A 17,096-nucleotide genomic window follows, 5' to 3' on the forward strand; every position below is an offset into this window, starting at 1 on the left:
AGGAAGGAACACAGGGGTCATAGGACCCAAGCTGTTTCGAAAACCTGCAGGGCGAAGTCCATTAGATTTCAAAGTCTAAGAGTCATTCATCTTCAGGGCTTCCTAACGCGGCAGTCCCACCCTTTCCAAGGGCCTACACAATGGCCTGCCTCAAGTTTGAATGCAACCTTGGGGGACTTTGGGCAGACCACCTTTTTCTCAGCTCCACCCTCTCCAAGCATCAGGGCTGCACCAGGGCTCTCTGCCATCTTCAGGGCACACACTCAGCCCCTCCATGTGGTGGCAGCCAGGCTCTCCCCAAACCCCAGGGAATGTGCTTCACCCTCTCCAAGGCCTGAGGCGGCATGACTCTTCCACTGCAATGAGGTGGAAGGCCCATCCTCTGCCTTTGGGACAAGTGGGTCTGCTCTCCTGGCCCGAGGTTTCTTCACTTCAGACCTCAGCCTCCATGGTTTTACGTCTGAAGTTATTTTTCCTCCAGTGTGTCCCTTATCTGAACCCCCCCAGTCTAGACTGGCAGTGGCTCTGTTTATACAGGTCCCAAAGCACTCTTGTTGGCTTTCTATGCAGTAGTGTTGGATCATGCCCATCAGACATAAGGAGTTTTCACAAATCCTTCCTGGATAACTCCATGTCCAGTCCTCGCTTTCTCTGAAATGGCTGACTGGTTTCACATTTGGCCAAGACCTCAAGTGGGGCACTGTTCTCTGGGGCCTCCCTTCCTGGAGGCCCAGAATTTTCCAGAACTTCAAATTCTGGTTTCTTTGTACCAAGAGCTCAGTTTTCAACTTATCTCTTTCCTGTTGCATTTCACTATAAGCTGTGAGGAGAAATCAGGTTGCACTTTTGACATTTAATTTGGAGATCTCTTCTGCCAAATATCCAAGTTCATGGCTTTTAAAATCTGCCTTCCAGCCAAAACCATTAGTCAATTTTGCCAGATTATCTGCTTTTTTTTTTTTTTAACATGGGCAGGCACCGGGAATCGAACCCGGGTCCTTGGACATGGCAGGCAAGCACTCTTACCTGCTGAGCCACTGTGGCCCGCCCTTATCTGCTTTTTTAAAACAAGGATTGCCTTCCTTCCACTCTGTAATGATACACATCTCATTTCTGTCTAGAGCCTGGTTAGAGTCCACATTTCTACAAGGATTCTCTTTAAAACATTCTAGGCCTTCTCTATCAAGCTCCTCACAACTCCTCCAGATTCTTCCCCTTATCCATTTAAAAAGCCATTCCAACATATTTAGTATTTGCAAACCGCAGCAGCACCCCACTCCTGGTACCAAAATTTATTCTAGTTTACTAGCTGCCAGAATGCAGTATAACAGGAACAGAATGGCTTTTTAAAAGGGGAATTTAATAAGTTGCTAGTTAACAGTTCTAAGGCTGAGAAAATGTCCCAATTAAAGTAAGTTTATAGAAATGTCCAATCAAAGGCATCCAGAGAAAGATACTTGGTTCAAGAAGGCTGATGAAGTTCAGGGTCTCCCTCTCATCTAAGAAGGCACATGGTGAACACAGTCACAGTTTCTCTCTTGGCTGGAAGGACATATGATGAACAGGGTGTCATCTGCTAGCTTTCTGTCCTGGCTTCCGGTTTCCTGAAGCTCCCTGGGAGGCGGTTTCCTTCTTCATCTCCAAAGGTCACTGGCTCATGGACTCTCTGCTTCCTGGTACTACAGCATTCTCTGCTCTTTCTGAATCTCTTTCATTCTCCAAAATGTGTTGCTTCCTATTGAAATGGAGCTCGAAGGATATTAAGGAATGATGAGAAAGAAAGAAAGGAAGAAGGAGAGAAAGAGACACAGATGGGCTCAGGGGGTCTGAAGCTTGAGTTTACTTCAGACAGACTTCAGACAACTTTATTCTTATCCAGATCCTATTTAAATACTGCAGGGTGACAAAAGGCATGCATGCATTTCTTGAAAGAACAGAGAGCTTATTTTTCAGTGCTCTCTTCCTTCATACTTAACATAACCATTTGGAGTAAACATCCTCTTCCTCCCAGACTGCTCTGCATAACAATCTCCACAATTTACTGCTGCCATCCCGAGGCCAGCTGCTCCCAACAAAACCTGCAGGTCTTGTTTTAACCTTTGGCTCCTACAAAAATGTTTATTCTTTTATAGGACTTCCAATAAACCAATCAAGACCCACCCAAATGGGTGGAGACATGCCTCCCCTAATCCAATTTAACAACCACTCTCAATTGGGTTACATCTCCAGGGAGATGATCTCATTTCATACAGTATTGAATAGGGATTATTCTGCCTTTATGAAATGGGATTTTGATTAAAACCTGACTTTTCAAGGGTACGTACATCCTTTCAAACCAACACAGATAGAGTTGACATTTTTTTGCCCTCTTGTTTTTTTTCTTTTAATATTTTTATTGAGATAGATTCACAAACATACAGTCCATCCAAAGTATACAATCAGTGGTTCACAATGTCATCACATAGTTGTGTACTCATCACCATAGTCATTTTTAGAACATTTGCATCATTCCGGAAAAAGAAATAGAAAGGAAAAAAAAAAGCTCATACAACTCATACCCCTTACCCCTCCTGTCATTGACCACTAGTATTACAATCTACCCAATTTTTTTTTACCCTTTATCCCCCCCCACCCCATTATTTATTTATTTATTTGTCTTTAGTTTTTCACTCATCTGTCTATTCCCTGGGTAAAGGGAGCATCAGACACAGGTTCTCAAATCACATGGTGACATTATAAAAGCTATATAGTTATACAACCATCTTCAAGAATCAAGGCTACTGGAATACAGCTCAACAGTTGCAGGTACATCCCTCTAGCCACTCCAATACATCACAGACTAAAAAGGGATATCTATATAATACATAAGAATAATCTCCTGTCTCTGTTTGAAATTTCTCAGCCACTGAGATTTTATTTTGTCTCATTTCTTCCTTCCCCGCTTTGGTCAAGAAGGCTTCTTCAGTCCCATAATGCCGGGTCCCAGCTCATCCCTGGAGTCCTGTCCCACATTCCAAGGAGATGTAAACCCCTGGAAGTCATGTCCCACATAGAAGGGAGGGCAGTGAGTTCAACTGCCCAGTTGCTTAGAGAAAGAGAGACCACATCTGAGCAATAAAAGAGGGTCTCTGGGGTGACTCTTAGGCATAATTATAAGTAGGCTTAGCTTCTTCTTTGCAGGAATAAGTTTAATAGGGGTGAACGCCAAGATTGAGGGCACAACCTATTGAATGGATTTTCCCCACTGCTTGTGAGAATATCAGGAATTTCCCAGGTGGGGAAATTTAGCATTTCCTCCTTTCTTCCCAGTCTCCCAAGGGACTCTGCAAACACCCTTTTATTCTCTGCCCAAATCACACTGGGATGCATTGAGGCATCACACCAGTCTGTACAAACTAACAAGATCTCCCACCCTATTCAAGATTCCATATAATTATGGTATTTGAATAAACTGACCATACAAGTTAAATTACATAATGTGCTACCAAAATTTAATTTTCTCACCAAATAAACATCTTTACCTTTGATCTCACACAGAAGTTGAAGTTTTAAAATATGGGCCATATTATTGTTTACTCTGTATAAAATTGACATCTTAATGACATTTAGCCATCCAATCCATGAACATGGAATGTCCTTCCAATTATTTAGGTCTTCTTTCATTTCTTTTAGCAATGTTTTGTAGTTTTCTAAATATCAGGCCTTTAACATCTTTGGTTAAGTTTGTTCCTAGACGTTTTATTCTTTTAGTTGCTATTGTAAATGGACTTTTTTTCTTGATTTCCTCCTTGGTTAGCTAATTACTAGTGTATAGAAGCACTACTGATATTTGCGTGTTATCTGACATGCTGTCACTTTGCTGAGCTTGTTTATTAGCTCTAGTAGCTTTATGTAGATTTTTTGGGACTTTCTAAATATAGGATCATATCATCTGTAAATAGTGAAAATTTCACTTCTCCCTTTCCAATTCGGAAGCCTTTTTTTCTTTTCCTTGCCTAATTACTCCAGATAGAACTTCTAGCCCAATGTGCATAGCAGTGATGATAGCAGGCATCCTTATCTTGTTCTCAGTCTTAGAGGGAACGCTTTCCATCTCTTACCACTGAGTTGGCAGTGGGTTTTTCATACATGCCCATATTATGTTGAGGAGGTTTCCTTCTATTCCTACCATTTGAAGTGTTTTTGTCAAGAAAGGATGCTGGATGTTGTCAGATGCCTTTTCTTCATCAATCAATTTTACCCTTAGATTTGTTAATGTGCTGTTTTACATTAATAGATTTTCTTGTGTTGGACCACCTTTGAATACCTGGAATAAAACCCACTTGGTCATGGTGTATCATTCTTTTAATGTGCTGTTGGATTCAATTTGCAAGTATTTCATTGAGTATTTTGCATCTATATGCGTTAGAGAGATTGCTCTGTAGTATCTCTATTAGACTTCGGTATTTAGGTGATGCTGGTTCGTAAAATGAATGATGTAGTGTTCTGTCCTCTTTAAAAGAGTTTTTGAAAGAGTTTGAGCAGGATTTGTATTAATTCTTCTTGGAATGATTGGTAGAATTCACCTGTGAAGCCATCTAGTTCTGGGCTTTTCTTTTTCCAGGAGGTTTTTGTTGACTCATGCACTCTGTTTACTTGTGAGTGATTTGTCAAGGTTTTCTCTTTCTTCTTGAGGCAGTGTAAGTTGTTCGTGTATTTCTAGAAAATCATCCATTTCATCTACATTGTCTAATTTATTGGCACATGATTGTTCATAATATCTTATAATCTTTTTATTTCTATTGGGTCAGTGGTAATGACCCCCTCTTATTTCTGATTTTATGTATTTGCATCATCTCTCTTCTTTGACTTTGTCAGTCTAGCCAAGGGTTTGTCAATTATATTGATCTCAAAGAACGAACTTTTGGTTTTATAGATTCTCTTGGGTTTTTTCTCCATTTCATTTATTTCTTATCTTTGTTATTTCTTTCTTTCTCCTTGCTTTGGGATTAGTTTGCTGTTGTTTCTCTAGTTTCTCCAGGTGTTTAGTTAGGTCTTTGATTTTAGCCTTTTCTTCCTCAGCACTGCCTTCACTGCATCCCGTAAGATGCTGTGTTCTCGCTTTCATTCATCCCAAGATATTTACTGATTTCTCTTTCAATTTCTTCTTTGACCCACTGATTGTTTGAGAGTGGGTTGTTAACTTCCATATATTTGTGCGTTTTCCAGTCCTCCACCTGTTATTGATTTCCAGCTTCATTCCATTATGATCAGAGAAAGTGCTTTGTATTATTTCAGTCTTTTTAAGTTTATCGAGACCGGTGCTGTGCCCCAGCATGTGATCTATCCTGGAGAATGTTCTGTGAGTATTTGTGAGGAACGTATATCTTGCTGTTTTATGTTGCAATGTTCTGTATATATCTGTTAGGTCTAGTTCATGTATCATAATATTTAAGTTCTTTTGTTTCCTTAATGAACCTCTCTTTAGATAATCTCTCTATTGATGAGAGCAGTGTGTCAAAGTCTCCAACTACTGTTGTAGAGACATCTATAATTCCCTTCAGTTTTGCCAGTGTGTATTAGTTTGTTAAGCAGCTGGAATGCAGTATACCAGAAACATGGTTTTTATAAAGTTCTAAGCCTATAAAAATATCTAAACTAAGGTATCCAGGGATAGATAACTTAATTCAAAGAAGGCTGAAGGGTCAGGAATGCCTCTGTCAACTGGGTAGTTAGTTGCTGGCATCTGCTGGTCCCTTGCTCCTGGATTCATTGCTTTCAGCCTGTGTTCCTGTGGGGGTTCCTCACTTTGCTTCTCTGGGGCTGGCTTACTGCTTTTTGCTTTCCTTGGCTCTCTCCAGGTTCTGGCTTGCTTAAACTCTCATGGGAAGGCACACGGCAACTTCTGCTGGGCTCCAGGCATCTCCAGACATCTGTGTCTCTGTTCTTCAAATGTCAGCATCTGTGTCAGCTCTAAGCTCTCTCCAAAATGTTTTCTCTTATAAAGGACTCTAGTAACCTAATCAGGACTCACTTTGAAAGGGTGGAGTCACATCTCCATCTAATTAAAAGGTCATAACCAGAATTGGGTGTGTCACATTGCTGTAGAGATAATCTAATAAAGAGTATCAGCCCTACATGTTGAATCAGGATTAAGAGAAATGGCTGTCCCTGCAAGATTGCATCAGGTTTAAAGCATGGCTTTTCTGGGGTACATAATAGATTCAGGGCAGCACAGAGTGTTTGCCTCATGTATTTTAGGATACCTTGATTAGGTGCATAGATATTTATGAGTATTATTTCTTCTTGGTGAGTTGCCCTGCTTATTACTATGTAATGTCATTGTTTATCGCTTATAATGTTTTTGCATTTAAAGTCTATTTTGTCTGATATTAGTATAGCTACCCCAGCTTTTTTTTTTTTTTGGTTATTGCTTGCATGAAATATCTTTTTTCCATCCATTCATTTTCAACCTATTTGCATCTTTGGATTCAAGGTGAGTCTCTTGTAGATAGAATATTGATAGATTTTTTTTTAATCCATTCTGTGAGTCTTTGTCTTTTGATTGGGGAGTTTAATCCATTAATGTTCAGTGTTATTACTGTAAGGCAGTATTTACTTCAACCATTTTTATCCTTTGGCTTTCATTTTTCATTTCTGTTTTTCCCCTTGTTATGCTTATAGTTATCCTTACTGATAACCTTCATTTGTGTGCTCTCCTCTGAGCCTCTCTCTCCTGTCTTTTCAGCCAGTAGAACTCCTTTGAGTAGTTCTTGTAGGGCAGATACCTTGTTAAAGAACTGTCAGCTCCTCTTTAGCTGTGAATATTTTAAACTCTCCCTCACTTTTGAAGGATAGCTTTCCCAGACAAAGAATTCTTGGCTGGGAATTTTTCTCTTTCAATACCTGAAATATATCATACCTCTGCTCTCTCATCTCCATGGTGTCTGATGAGAAATCAGTACTTAATCTTATTTGGCTTGCCTCATGCGTGGTGAATTGCTTTTCTTTTGCTGCTTTCAAAATTCTCTTTCTCTTTGGCGTTTGACAGTCTGATTAGTATGTGTTTTGAATAGGTGTATTCAGATTTATTCTGTTTGAGGTATGTTGGGCTTCTTGGATTTGCGTATTTATATCTTTTATAAGGGTTGGGAAATTTTCAGCCATTATTTCCTTGAATAGTCTTCCTGGCCCTTTTCCCTCCTCTTCTCTTTCTGGGACACCCATGGTGCCTACATTTCTGCACTTCATGTTGCTGTCATTTCCTTGAGAACCTTGCTCACATTTTCCCATTCTTTTCTCTATCTATTCAAATTTGCATGCTCTGTCATCTACCTTGCCGATCCTTTCTTCTGCTTCTTCAAATCTGCTATTGTGTGTCTCTAGTGTATTTTTATTTGTACCCATTGTGTATTTCATTTCCATAGATGTTATTTTTCTTTGTATGCTTTCAAATTCTTCTTTATGCTCCCCCAGTGTCTTTTTAGTGCCTTATATCTTTTGCCATCTCCTTGAATTGATTTTGGAGATTTGTTTGAATATGTTTGATTAGTTTTTCCCAATTCAGTATCTCCTCTGACTCTTTAATTTGTTCCTTTGACAGGGCCATATTTTTCCATGTTGTAGTATGCCTTGTGGTTTTTTTGCTGACATCTGGCCATCTGATATCTTGATGTATTTACTCTGAAGGTTGGTTTCTCTCCTGTCTCGATTTTGTTGTTGACTGGGTTTGTATTAGTGTTTTCTTCTTTGACAGTTGGTTGACCAGTATTTCCAAGGCCAAACAGGACCAGGTGCCCGTGCAGGGGCATAGGCCAGATCCGAAGGGCTCTGGGAGATGCTCAGGAAAGACTCCGGAAAGCCCCACCCCACCCCCTTTTTTTATCCCCTCTTCTGCGTCACCAAGCTGCACTTTCCGGTCTGCCCAGCAGATGGCGGTTTTCCGCTACCTCTTCCCCTTAGCCCTACACTGTCAGGCTTTTATGGCTCTTTGCCAGTTCCACCTCTGACTTCGAGAAAACAATGTTTGTTGCCAGGTGGTGTCTCACTGGGAGCGGGTGAAACTGTGGGATCCCAGGTTCTAACTTCACTAGCCAATATCTGGCTCAGTGCTGGCCTGTGTCCTCCTCTGTGCCTGGAGCAGAGAACTCCCACAGCCTTTCCAGTCTGCAGCTGCCCGTCAGGCAGGGGCTGAGCCACCCGCCTCTGCTTCCCTTCGATGCGGGGTGGGGGGTTGAGGGGGGTGCTGGGCGCCAGGAGCCACCCACAGGATTACTCACAGCCTCTGACCACGGTTTCTCCGTCTCCTCGTCCCGTATCCCCTGGATGTTGTATTGAACTCCCCTGGTCTCTGGATCCCCAGAGCACTTATTTGGATAGCATTCTGTCTGGCTCCTCACTGCTTTTGGGAGAAAAGTAGGTTCTGCCATTCCCTCCTCATTCCTCCAGTACGGTTTTTATGGAGCACCCACTGTGTGTCTGGGCTGGCAATGGACAGGAGGCTCTGCCTGTGATTAAATTTAAGCCTCATCAAAACACTGGTAAGTGGGCTTTATGATTCTCAGTGTAAAGCAGAGGAAACAGAGGATTAGCAAGGTTCTAAAACTCTGCCCAGGACCACCCAGCTTGTGAGTAGATGGCTTAGGATGGGCACTCAGGCCTGCTGGGTCTGCTGGTCTGAATGGTTCCCCTCCCAGCACCGTCAGTGACTGGGGGGGATGGGGGCCTCGCAGCCTCGGACCGTCCTGCCTGCACGAGTTGAGGAGAGCAATCCTGTGTGAGGTCAGGGCCTCGCACCTCTGCTTACTGAGCCCTTAGGCAGGGCGCCTGTCTGAGTTTCTAGTTCTTTATCTGTGAAATGGGAGCAGCCCTTCTCCATGGAGTGAGTGTGAAAGACAATGAAATAATGCACGTGTGAGTGCCCAGGGGTGCCTGGCCCAGGCAGACACTCAGTAAGTGTTCCTTCCCCCCAGTTCCCCTCACCTCCCTCCGCTGGCTCGGACCTTCCCACGCTCCAAAGCCGAGGAGGTCAGAAGTCTCCGTCAGTGTCCTCCCCAGTGGTTCCAAGTCACTGGTCCTAGGACTTGAACCCAGATCTTATGTCTACATTTCATAGTGTTCCTACTATACCACAAACAAGCTCTGGTCTTAGGGTCTAGTCTTGGCGCCTACATTCATTCATCAAACACTTTCTGTGTACCTGCTGTGTGCAGGGCCGTGGGTATGCATTGACAAACAAAGTGGAAGGACTCTTGCCCATATAGAAACTGCAATCTACTGTAGGGTTCGCATTGATTGCAGAATCCCACAACTTCAAGAGTGAGATGATTCTGAAAGGAAAAGAACATAGGCTCGTGGGAGAGAATAAGAAAGGGTATAATCTAGATTAGGGGCAAAAAGGGAGCAGAGGGAGTGGGCAGAAAAATCTGAGAAAATAAGTTTTAATCTGAGCCTCAGATACGATGACTTGGGGGACAAGCATTCCAGGCAAAGGGAATAGCATATGTGAGGGCTCTGAGGTAGCAAAGAGCTTGGCACATTTGAGGACCAAAAGGAAAGCTGGGGCGGGCCACGGTGGCTCAGCAGGTAAGAGTGCTTGCCTGCCATGCCTGAGGACTCGGGTTTGATTCCCGGTGCCTGCCCATGTGAAAAAAACAAAAAAAAAAAACAACAAAAAAGGAAAGCTGGACTGGCTTTGGTTCCTCAATGCAGACATAGAAGGAACCATCTAGATCTGAGATGACAGCCTAAGGAGAGAGCAGGACTTAGAGTGCCATGGGACCCTGCACTAGGTCCCTCACCAGAGGCAAATTCCTTGATGTTCTGTAACCCAAGCACCTGCCAGGATCCAGCCCAATATCCTTGCTGTTGGATTTTTTTCAATTCTCTATCCCCATTTTAAATACAATGTATTCGTTGCATTTAAAAGAGTATTCATTTGCTCACACTGGCTCTGAGCTAAAGACAGCCCTGAGGGGCAAGTCAGCCTGGAGCAGCCACGTGAGAAGAATCTTCCTGAGACATGGAAATCTGATGATATTTATCAAACACTTGGACCTCCTCCCACCCACTCTTTTTTTTTTTTTTTTTTTAACATGACAGTAAATTCTCTTTTCCTTAAGCAAATATGTAGAGCACGGTTTTTCCTCCAGCCTCAGAGAAAGCAGGGAGTGATTTTGCCACTCCCCTTTCTGGCCACCCAGAAACTCTCACCCCCTCAGAACTTCTCCCCAGGTGACTCAGAAGAGTCCTCCTGCGCCCTTGCTTGCTTCTGAGCAAGACTTAATGTGGTTCTTCTGACCTTGTCTTCATGCAAGAGAGTGCTCAAAGGTAGGCTCTTTTCTGCTCAGCTGGTGCTCCAGGAGGAGAATGCCGGAGTCTCCTAAGCTCTCAGCCTCCCACAAGGACTTGTGATGGAGGGAGACAGGTGTCCTAAAGGAGCATTAGTTTGGGAATCATGGGCTCTGCCACTCACTAGCTGTTTCACCTCTCTGGGGTTTGTTTTTCCCATCTTTAAAATGTATGCATAATAAATAATAATCTCACTGCGTGGAACAGTAAGGACTGGTGATAATGAATGTAAAATACCTAACAATGTTTGGGACATTGTAAACTCAATAAATGTTGGGTCCCTTCCTCCATTCTCCCTTCTGGACGATCCAGGAGTGGCTGAGTTAAACACATCTGGGGCTGGCGAGGAGGAGCAGGTGTTCCACCTTCCTGTGAATTAGGTGGCTGACCCATTCCAATTAAGGCTGACAGCCCTGTGCGGGTACAACCCACACCTGGTTTCTTGTCACCATTCGGGCTCGGGATCTACAAGGACCTCATCAAGGCTTGGCGGCCTGGTCCCTCCTCTGCCTTTTGAAGGGAATTTCTTCCAGTAGCTACATTTCCACTCACTGGATACAGGCTATGGACTAACATGAAAGCATTTGTCTGTTATAGAGACACTGCTGCCTCGTGTTGAGATAGGGGCCATGCTTTCAAAACAAGCACCTCTTACCTGCCCTGTTTATCACACCTCTGGATAACCCATGTAGGCGTCTTTAGACATAGGTGACCCAGCAGGATTGGCAGTGAGACTGTAGATCAGAATTAAGAAGCTGACCCCCAAATCTAACACTTGCTGTTGATACTATGTGTGTGTTGTCATTTCAGTGCCTCATGGCGTGGGAGTCAATTATTCCATTGCTACAGGAGAAACAAGAAGCCAAATAAATTCCCTTCTTGGGACAGAGACTCTTCTACCAACCCAGGGCACAGCACCCTGAACTGAACTGTTGTGCAGTGCCCGAGAGGGATGGCGCTGGGAAAACCACCAGAGAAACACCTCTCCTTCGTGTGTTCCTCCCCCTCCCCTTCATCTCACAGTTGTTTTCAATGAGTATTTATTCCTTGGTGGAGTCGTGAGGCTGTCTGTAAATCATCTCTCAGCAAAAAGAAGCAAACCTCTGTGTAGTGAAGGAGCCTGTTAAAGGGAACGCTAAGAAGATTTGAAACTGAGGGTTGAGACGCCCCTCCGCCAGCGTTCTGACACCCCATTCCAGGTTCCTCTTGGAAGACAGCTGTTACAGGAGAGAATCCAGGGCCTAGGTCTCAGGACAGAGAATGGAAGGCAGCCGTTGCCTCCTGTGGCTACACCGTGGCTCTGGAATTGTCCTCTGCGGGTGCTGACTTGTCTCAGTCCAGAAGTAGGTGCTAGCACTTCCATGGAAAATCCGGACTGTCCAGTGGCCTACAGCTGCGACCGCGGCCTGCACCCTGCCTATGATGACTCCTGTTTGTTGTTTTCTGGTTCATGTGTCATTTCAATCTGCCCAGTGTCTCTGTGCATTCACCCTTGAGCATGCAAGCCAGCGTTCTCATCCACACGTGACGCATCGGGAAGCTAAGGGGAATGTGCCCTCGACTTTTTTTCTGACACTAGAATGCAATAGATTGGAAACTGTGTTTGTGTTCAGTGAAAAAAGGTGCAATTTTCTCTGGGACATTCTTCAATGTTTTTCTTTGGCTTGTTCAATGTCATCAGAGTAGGGATTAGACTGTGCAGGATTATGTGTTGTCTTGAAGTGAGAGTAGGTTACCAGCCCCTCCTCCAGCACCTGCTTTGTGCAGTTCGCCTTTACCTCACCAAAAATACCTTGTTGGATACTTCCTACCACATCCTCAGAATGTTTGGGCAACTTTGGTGAGAGGCTGGAATGTCAAGTAGTGAATTTGTAAACTAAATGTGAATGTTCTACATGAAGTGCTTTAACCCTTCATATTCCTTGGTCGGGGAAAAAAGTCAGTCTCTGGATGGGCCTCTAAGATAACAAGTATGACAGCAAATTCTTTCCTCTGGTTAGGCTGAAATCTCCAGATCTCCACAGTTTGCAAACAAATCCCTGGAGATTTCTTGCCGCATCCAAAGTTTTCGTTTCAAACTGCTAGAAGATTTAATTTTAAAAATCAGCACAAAAAACTAATAGGCAAAAATGATCTATCTCCTAACTCTCCTTTTTTGTCCCCTCTTGAAATGAAGCTATGTCATGTTTGTAGTCTTTCATCTATGGAAGAATATTTCATCCTATGAAGTGATAAATCTGAGCCTCAAATAAGCAGTAGTTTTTGTTTTTTTCTCCCCCCAAGTGACACAGCTGTGCTAAGGCTTATACACAAGCCAGTGTGTAAATTCTGGTCAACATGCAGTCTGTTGAAATTTCCATCTCTAATTGTGACACTGACCTTGTCGTGCCAGCTGCTGTTGGGGCAGCAGTTAGACGCCACCCAACAGCTTGGTTCTGCTTCATTATGTTTGGAAAAAGTCACAATGTGCATGATAATTTTTACATCTCCTGGTACTTGCCTGTGCTGTAAGCCCCCTTTTGTGCCATCCCCAAATCCTTCAATGTGAATTGTCGGTTTGGTACAATGAGAAATGGTCCAGCAAGAAAGAGCAGAGTGTCCATTTCCAGTGGTGGCCAGCCTGGCAGGGTTTCCCTCTGAGCCCGGCACAGCGTGGGCCTGGGTGCCTGGGTCCACCCTGACGGGCAGCCCCAGGGATCCTCTGACCTGCAGTGGGTGCCCGTCTTTGGAATGTACGTCTGAGGCCTCCCCTTGTGGAATGTGCGCTTCACAGATGTTACCCGGTGTAATGCATGCATGGAAAGAGCTGGGGCAAGAGTCACACCTGCTGGTTGCCAAAGCCCAGGAACATTCCTGTGTAATGACTAGTTGAGAAAGAAGGCAGCTTTCCAAAACATCATCAGGTGCCTTAGGAAGGAGATGTGGGAAAGGAAGTGGGGGACACAGCCCTTCCCCTCTCACTATTTGAGGCAGGGCACAGAAGAGTGACTCTGAAGGAATCCAGGCCCCTAGGATTCTGTCTCTGCCTGTTTTGGTCCCTGTGTTAGGTCCCTGGCTTTAAGACATCAAAGAAAGGGCTGAAATAAGACGCAGCAGAGCCCAGAAAACAAGGGTAACTTACCAACTTCCTTGGAGAGGTGGTCTTTCTGGAGAAGGGACACTGCCCCTTCCAGGCTGGCATCTGACGCAGGGAGGCTGACCCAGAGGGAAGGGGACAGTGGACGGTGAGGGAGGATCTCCAGCCCCACAGCCTCTCGGACCCCTGAGGGCAGCCTGCCCAAGCACTTGCCTCTCCATCTTGTCAGCACAAAGGTGATTCCCAGTCAAGATGGCACCCCACCCCACCCCTGTCCTTGACCCTGCTAAGTTATGGTCCTAACATCCCCGGCTCCTCTCTCATATTTATTTTCCAGATTTTTCCTCAAGGGCCGCCTTAACCTCAGGCAGATGGAGCTCGGACAGGTTTTGAGGCTTGAGTGTAGTACCTTGCAAGGGGGTGGAATGGAAAGTTTGAAATCCAGGTTAAACGGACTTTAGAAACACAGATTCTATTTTAAGAGAGCGGTTGTGACTTGTAGCAGGCAGAGGATCTATAAGAAGGTTCTAGGCTACTCTGCCCCAGGCAAGGAACCACTGCTCCGAAATTATGAGGGAACATGTTACACAGCTGGGCTTAGGGTTGGGTTTTATCCCTTCATGAGGCATTATTATAGTGCTTCCTGGTGAAATTAGAGAAGTGCAGTTATGGAAACCATTGGCTCGCTATTCTACCGTGCTCCCACTGAGCTCCCTAGACCCCTTTCTTTAGCTGAACTAACAAACACCAGCACAACCCCGGGGATTTGGGTGAATGTTAGGCAAGTCGGTTTTCATGCCAGAATTGAGCCCCACCCAGACAGTGTCCTAGATGTCCTCGAATCGAATGTGTCTGGGTGTCCTCTCAGGTGTCCCTCCACCGGAGAGGAAATGAATGCCCTCCCGCCGCTCAGGCCCTGCGAGGAGGCCTTTTGTGATGGGACGACAGGAAGCTCTGCTTTTGAGGAGGGCCTGATGGCTGAGGATGTCGCTTGGGTGACAGGGTCTCACCACTGAGATCACGGCGCTCGGGCGCCGGCCGTGGGACTGCAGGATGGAGCACCTGTCCTGAGCTGCTGAGAGAGGAGGGGGAGCCAGTGCAGGGCGGCCTCTGGGTTTTGGTGGGCCCCATCCCTTTGCGGCTTGGGATGCGGCGAGGCAGGACCAGCTGGATGGGGTTGCTGGTTTCCTTCCCTCTGGGGTTTCCTCCTTGCAGAGGATGGGCTGCCTTGGGCTGGGTGGAGCACCCCAACCCTGAACCCTGTCTCCCCCAGACACCCACTTTGCGGGCCTGGAGAAGCTGGGTAATCTAATTATATGGCTGGGGTGTAAAGTGGCCTTGGCCGCCTCATTGACAAAAATCTGTTGGGAATCTGGGTCTGCTTATTCATCTTCAAAAGCCCTCAAGATGACACGGGATTGACATGCCCTCTCGCTTCTGTTTTCTCCACTTGCAGGGCAGATGACATTTACCGGTAAATTTGAGGGAAATGTCATCCCCTGGGCCAAATGTACGAGTGAGCTGGCTGGTTGGGGTGGTTCTCCGCTTTCTCCTGGTTTTGTAATTCAGTCAATAGAGGAAGCTGATTTTTTTTTTTTTTTATCAAACCGCCCCATAGGTTGTCACCTTCTTGTCTTAAGGCTGTCCGGCCTCCGTGTGGCCGCACAGATCGGAGCTGGTACAGGGGCTGTTGGAGTGAGGACAGGGTTGCTGGGAGGCTTTGTTACAGGGTATTTGTTCTTTCTCACGCAACATGTGTTTGAAGTTCTGGGTGTGACTGTCTAACCCTCCCTGTGTGGCAGAAAAATATGTAATCCAGGTAGTCTTCACAATAATAGATAGCTTGTAAATAAATGCTGTGAAAAAAACAACTTTAACAAATCAATAAGGTATTTGTCTCATACAAATATTTCGTGTATTCAGCACTTGAAAACCAACAAATCCAGAATTTTAAAAATGCCCCAGACTGTTAAGAGCCTAATTCTACTTTTTGAGAAATTGTCAACTATGTACTAATATGCCTTATTCTTCAACTCGTATTTTTAAAATTCTGGGTAAAAAGAGTTGTAGAAATATAATCAGTCGTTCAGCTCAAATACTAAAGATAGAGCATTGCCAGTCCTCAGTCCTCTTAAGAAACATGCAAGAAAGCGAGGCTCATAAGTAGGGCTGCATTTTGGGGGGGAGAAAGCTAAGCATTGCTATTGCCAAATGATATTTTTTTATAATGTGAGGAAACACAGGGACCACAAAGCCTTTTTTGGTTTTCAAGCCCAAAAGATAAATTTAGTGCCCTTTTGGCATGCTTTTGATTGTAGAGGATATGGTATCAGCACTGACAAATCACATCGATACAAAGAAATCTGTAGATTACGACAGTATTCCAGGTTTACTCTGATTCCGCAAAACAGCTTTTAAAGATCCCGCGGGGAGCACCCGAGCAGCACATCTCAGATGGGACTTCTCCACAGACCAGAATTCCAAAAACCGAGAACACACTGTCGGCTTGCCTCATTGTGTCCATCTCAGCAAAGCTTTTACTGCTAAAGCCAGTGAGGCACGGGACCATGTCCACGGCTCTCCCAGCACCACCACCCTCTCCTCAGGTGATTCCAGGCTCTGCGTCGGCCGAGTCAGAGCCAATGAAGCCTGTCAACACTCCCCTGGGACAGGCCCGCTTGAGGCCTAGGACCAGCCTCCAGGTGGCAAAGGATACGAGGGAAGGAGGAAAGGAGACTCTTTTCCTCAGCAGGGACACGAGGAGAGAAGAAAGTAGAGTGCATACAAAACTATGAACCTAAATGGCAAAGCGACGCCTGTTTTACGTCAGCTGGGCCTTCATTGAATACCAAACCAGCATCTCAGCAGTCGGCTCCGCTCCCCCCGGGCACGCCCAATGTGGTCTCGCCCAGTCCTTCTCTGTGCCTGTCCCCGCAGTCTCTGGGAGTGGGGAATGCATTGAGAGATGGTGTATATCTGATATATTCCCATGAAATAAACTGCCAGCAAACTTTCTACCTTGTATTTTAACTTCCCACGAAGAGAGAGAGAGAGAAAAAAAAACTTTTGCTTAGGTCATGTCCAAATTATGGACTGTATTATTTTAAAAGATCATTCTTTATGTTTAAAAATTTAAAAAAACATTCTGAGGTATTAAGTCCTGTTTGTAAATGTGTTATTTTCTATCCATGCTGCCATTAAGCCAAAATAAAAAACTGTGAAAAAAAAAAGTGCTTACAGGAGTGTGTGTCGATGAGAAAGTGATTTATTTACAGATTGAAGTCTTTGTTTCATGAAGCTACCAAACTTTAAAAAGGATGTCACCTGTTTTCTTTGTTATGAAACCCATAGACTGTAAAAAAGAAAAAAGAGTTGTTATGTTGAATTTCTGATGCTGGCACAAGGTTTTTGTCCACCTTTTTTCATATATGTATGTATTAAAAAAAATTCTGTCGTTTACTATGGGATTAGTATACTTTAAGGTTGAAGAAAAAAGGATTTGTATTGCTTGATAAACTATTAGTGTGTAAATTTTAAAAAGTTTCTTTACCTCAACTAACTTAAAGTAATGGACCAATAAATCCATAAAAGATGCTTTCTCTACCCTGAGTCATGTTCTCATTTGTACCTCTTTGTAAACCAAGGAGCTTTTATTTCCTGCTTTATTTTCTCAGAAGGGCAATATGTTTCC

General features: G+C 44.4%; 1 protein-coding gene across 1 annotated transcript in view; it reads left to right on the forward strand.

Annotated features, from left to right (window-relative positions):
* Nucleotides 1-17,005, forward strand: part of SNX30 (sorting nexin family member 30) — a 149,615-nt gene extending 132,610 nt beyond the window's left edge. Inside the window, exon 9 of the mRNA XM_077142150.1 lies at nt 11,140-17,005. Coding sequence (XP_076998265.1) covers nt 11,140-11,199 — 60 coding nt within the window. The 3' untranslated portion in view covers nt 11,200-17,005. The remainder of the gene's footprint in view (nt 1-11,139) is intronic.
* Nucleotides 17,006-17,096: the final 91 nt, after the last annotated feature.

This window comes from Tamandua tetradactyla, chromosome 2, assembly GCF_023851605.1.
Source record: "Tamandua tetradactyla isolate mTamTet1 chromosome 2, mTamTet1.pri, whole genome shotgun sequence".
NCBI classification, from domain to species: Eukaryota; Metazoa; Chordata; class Mammalia; order Pilosa; family Myrmecophagidae; genus Tamandua; species Tamandua tetradactyla.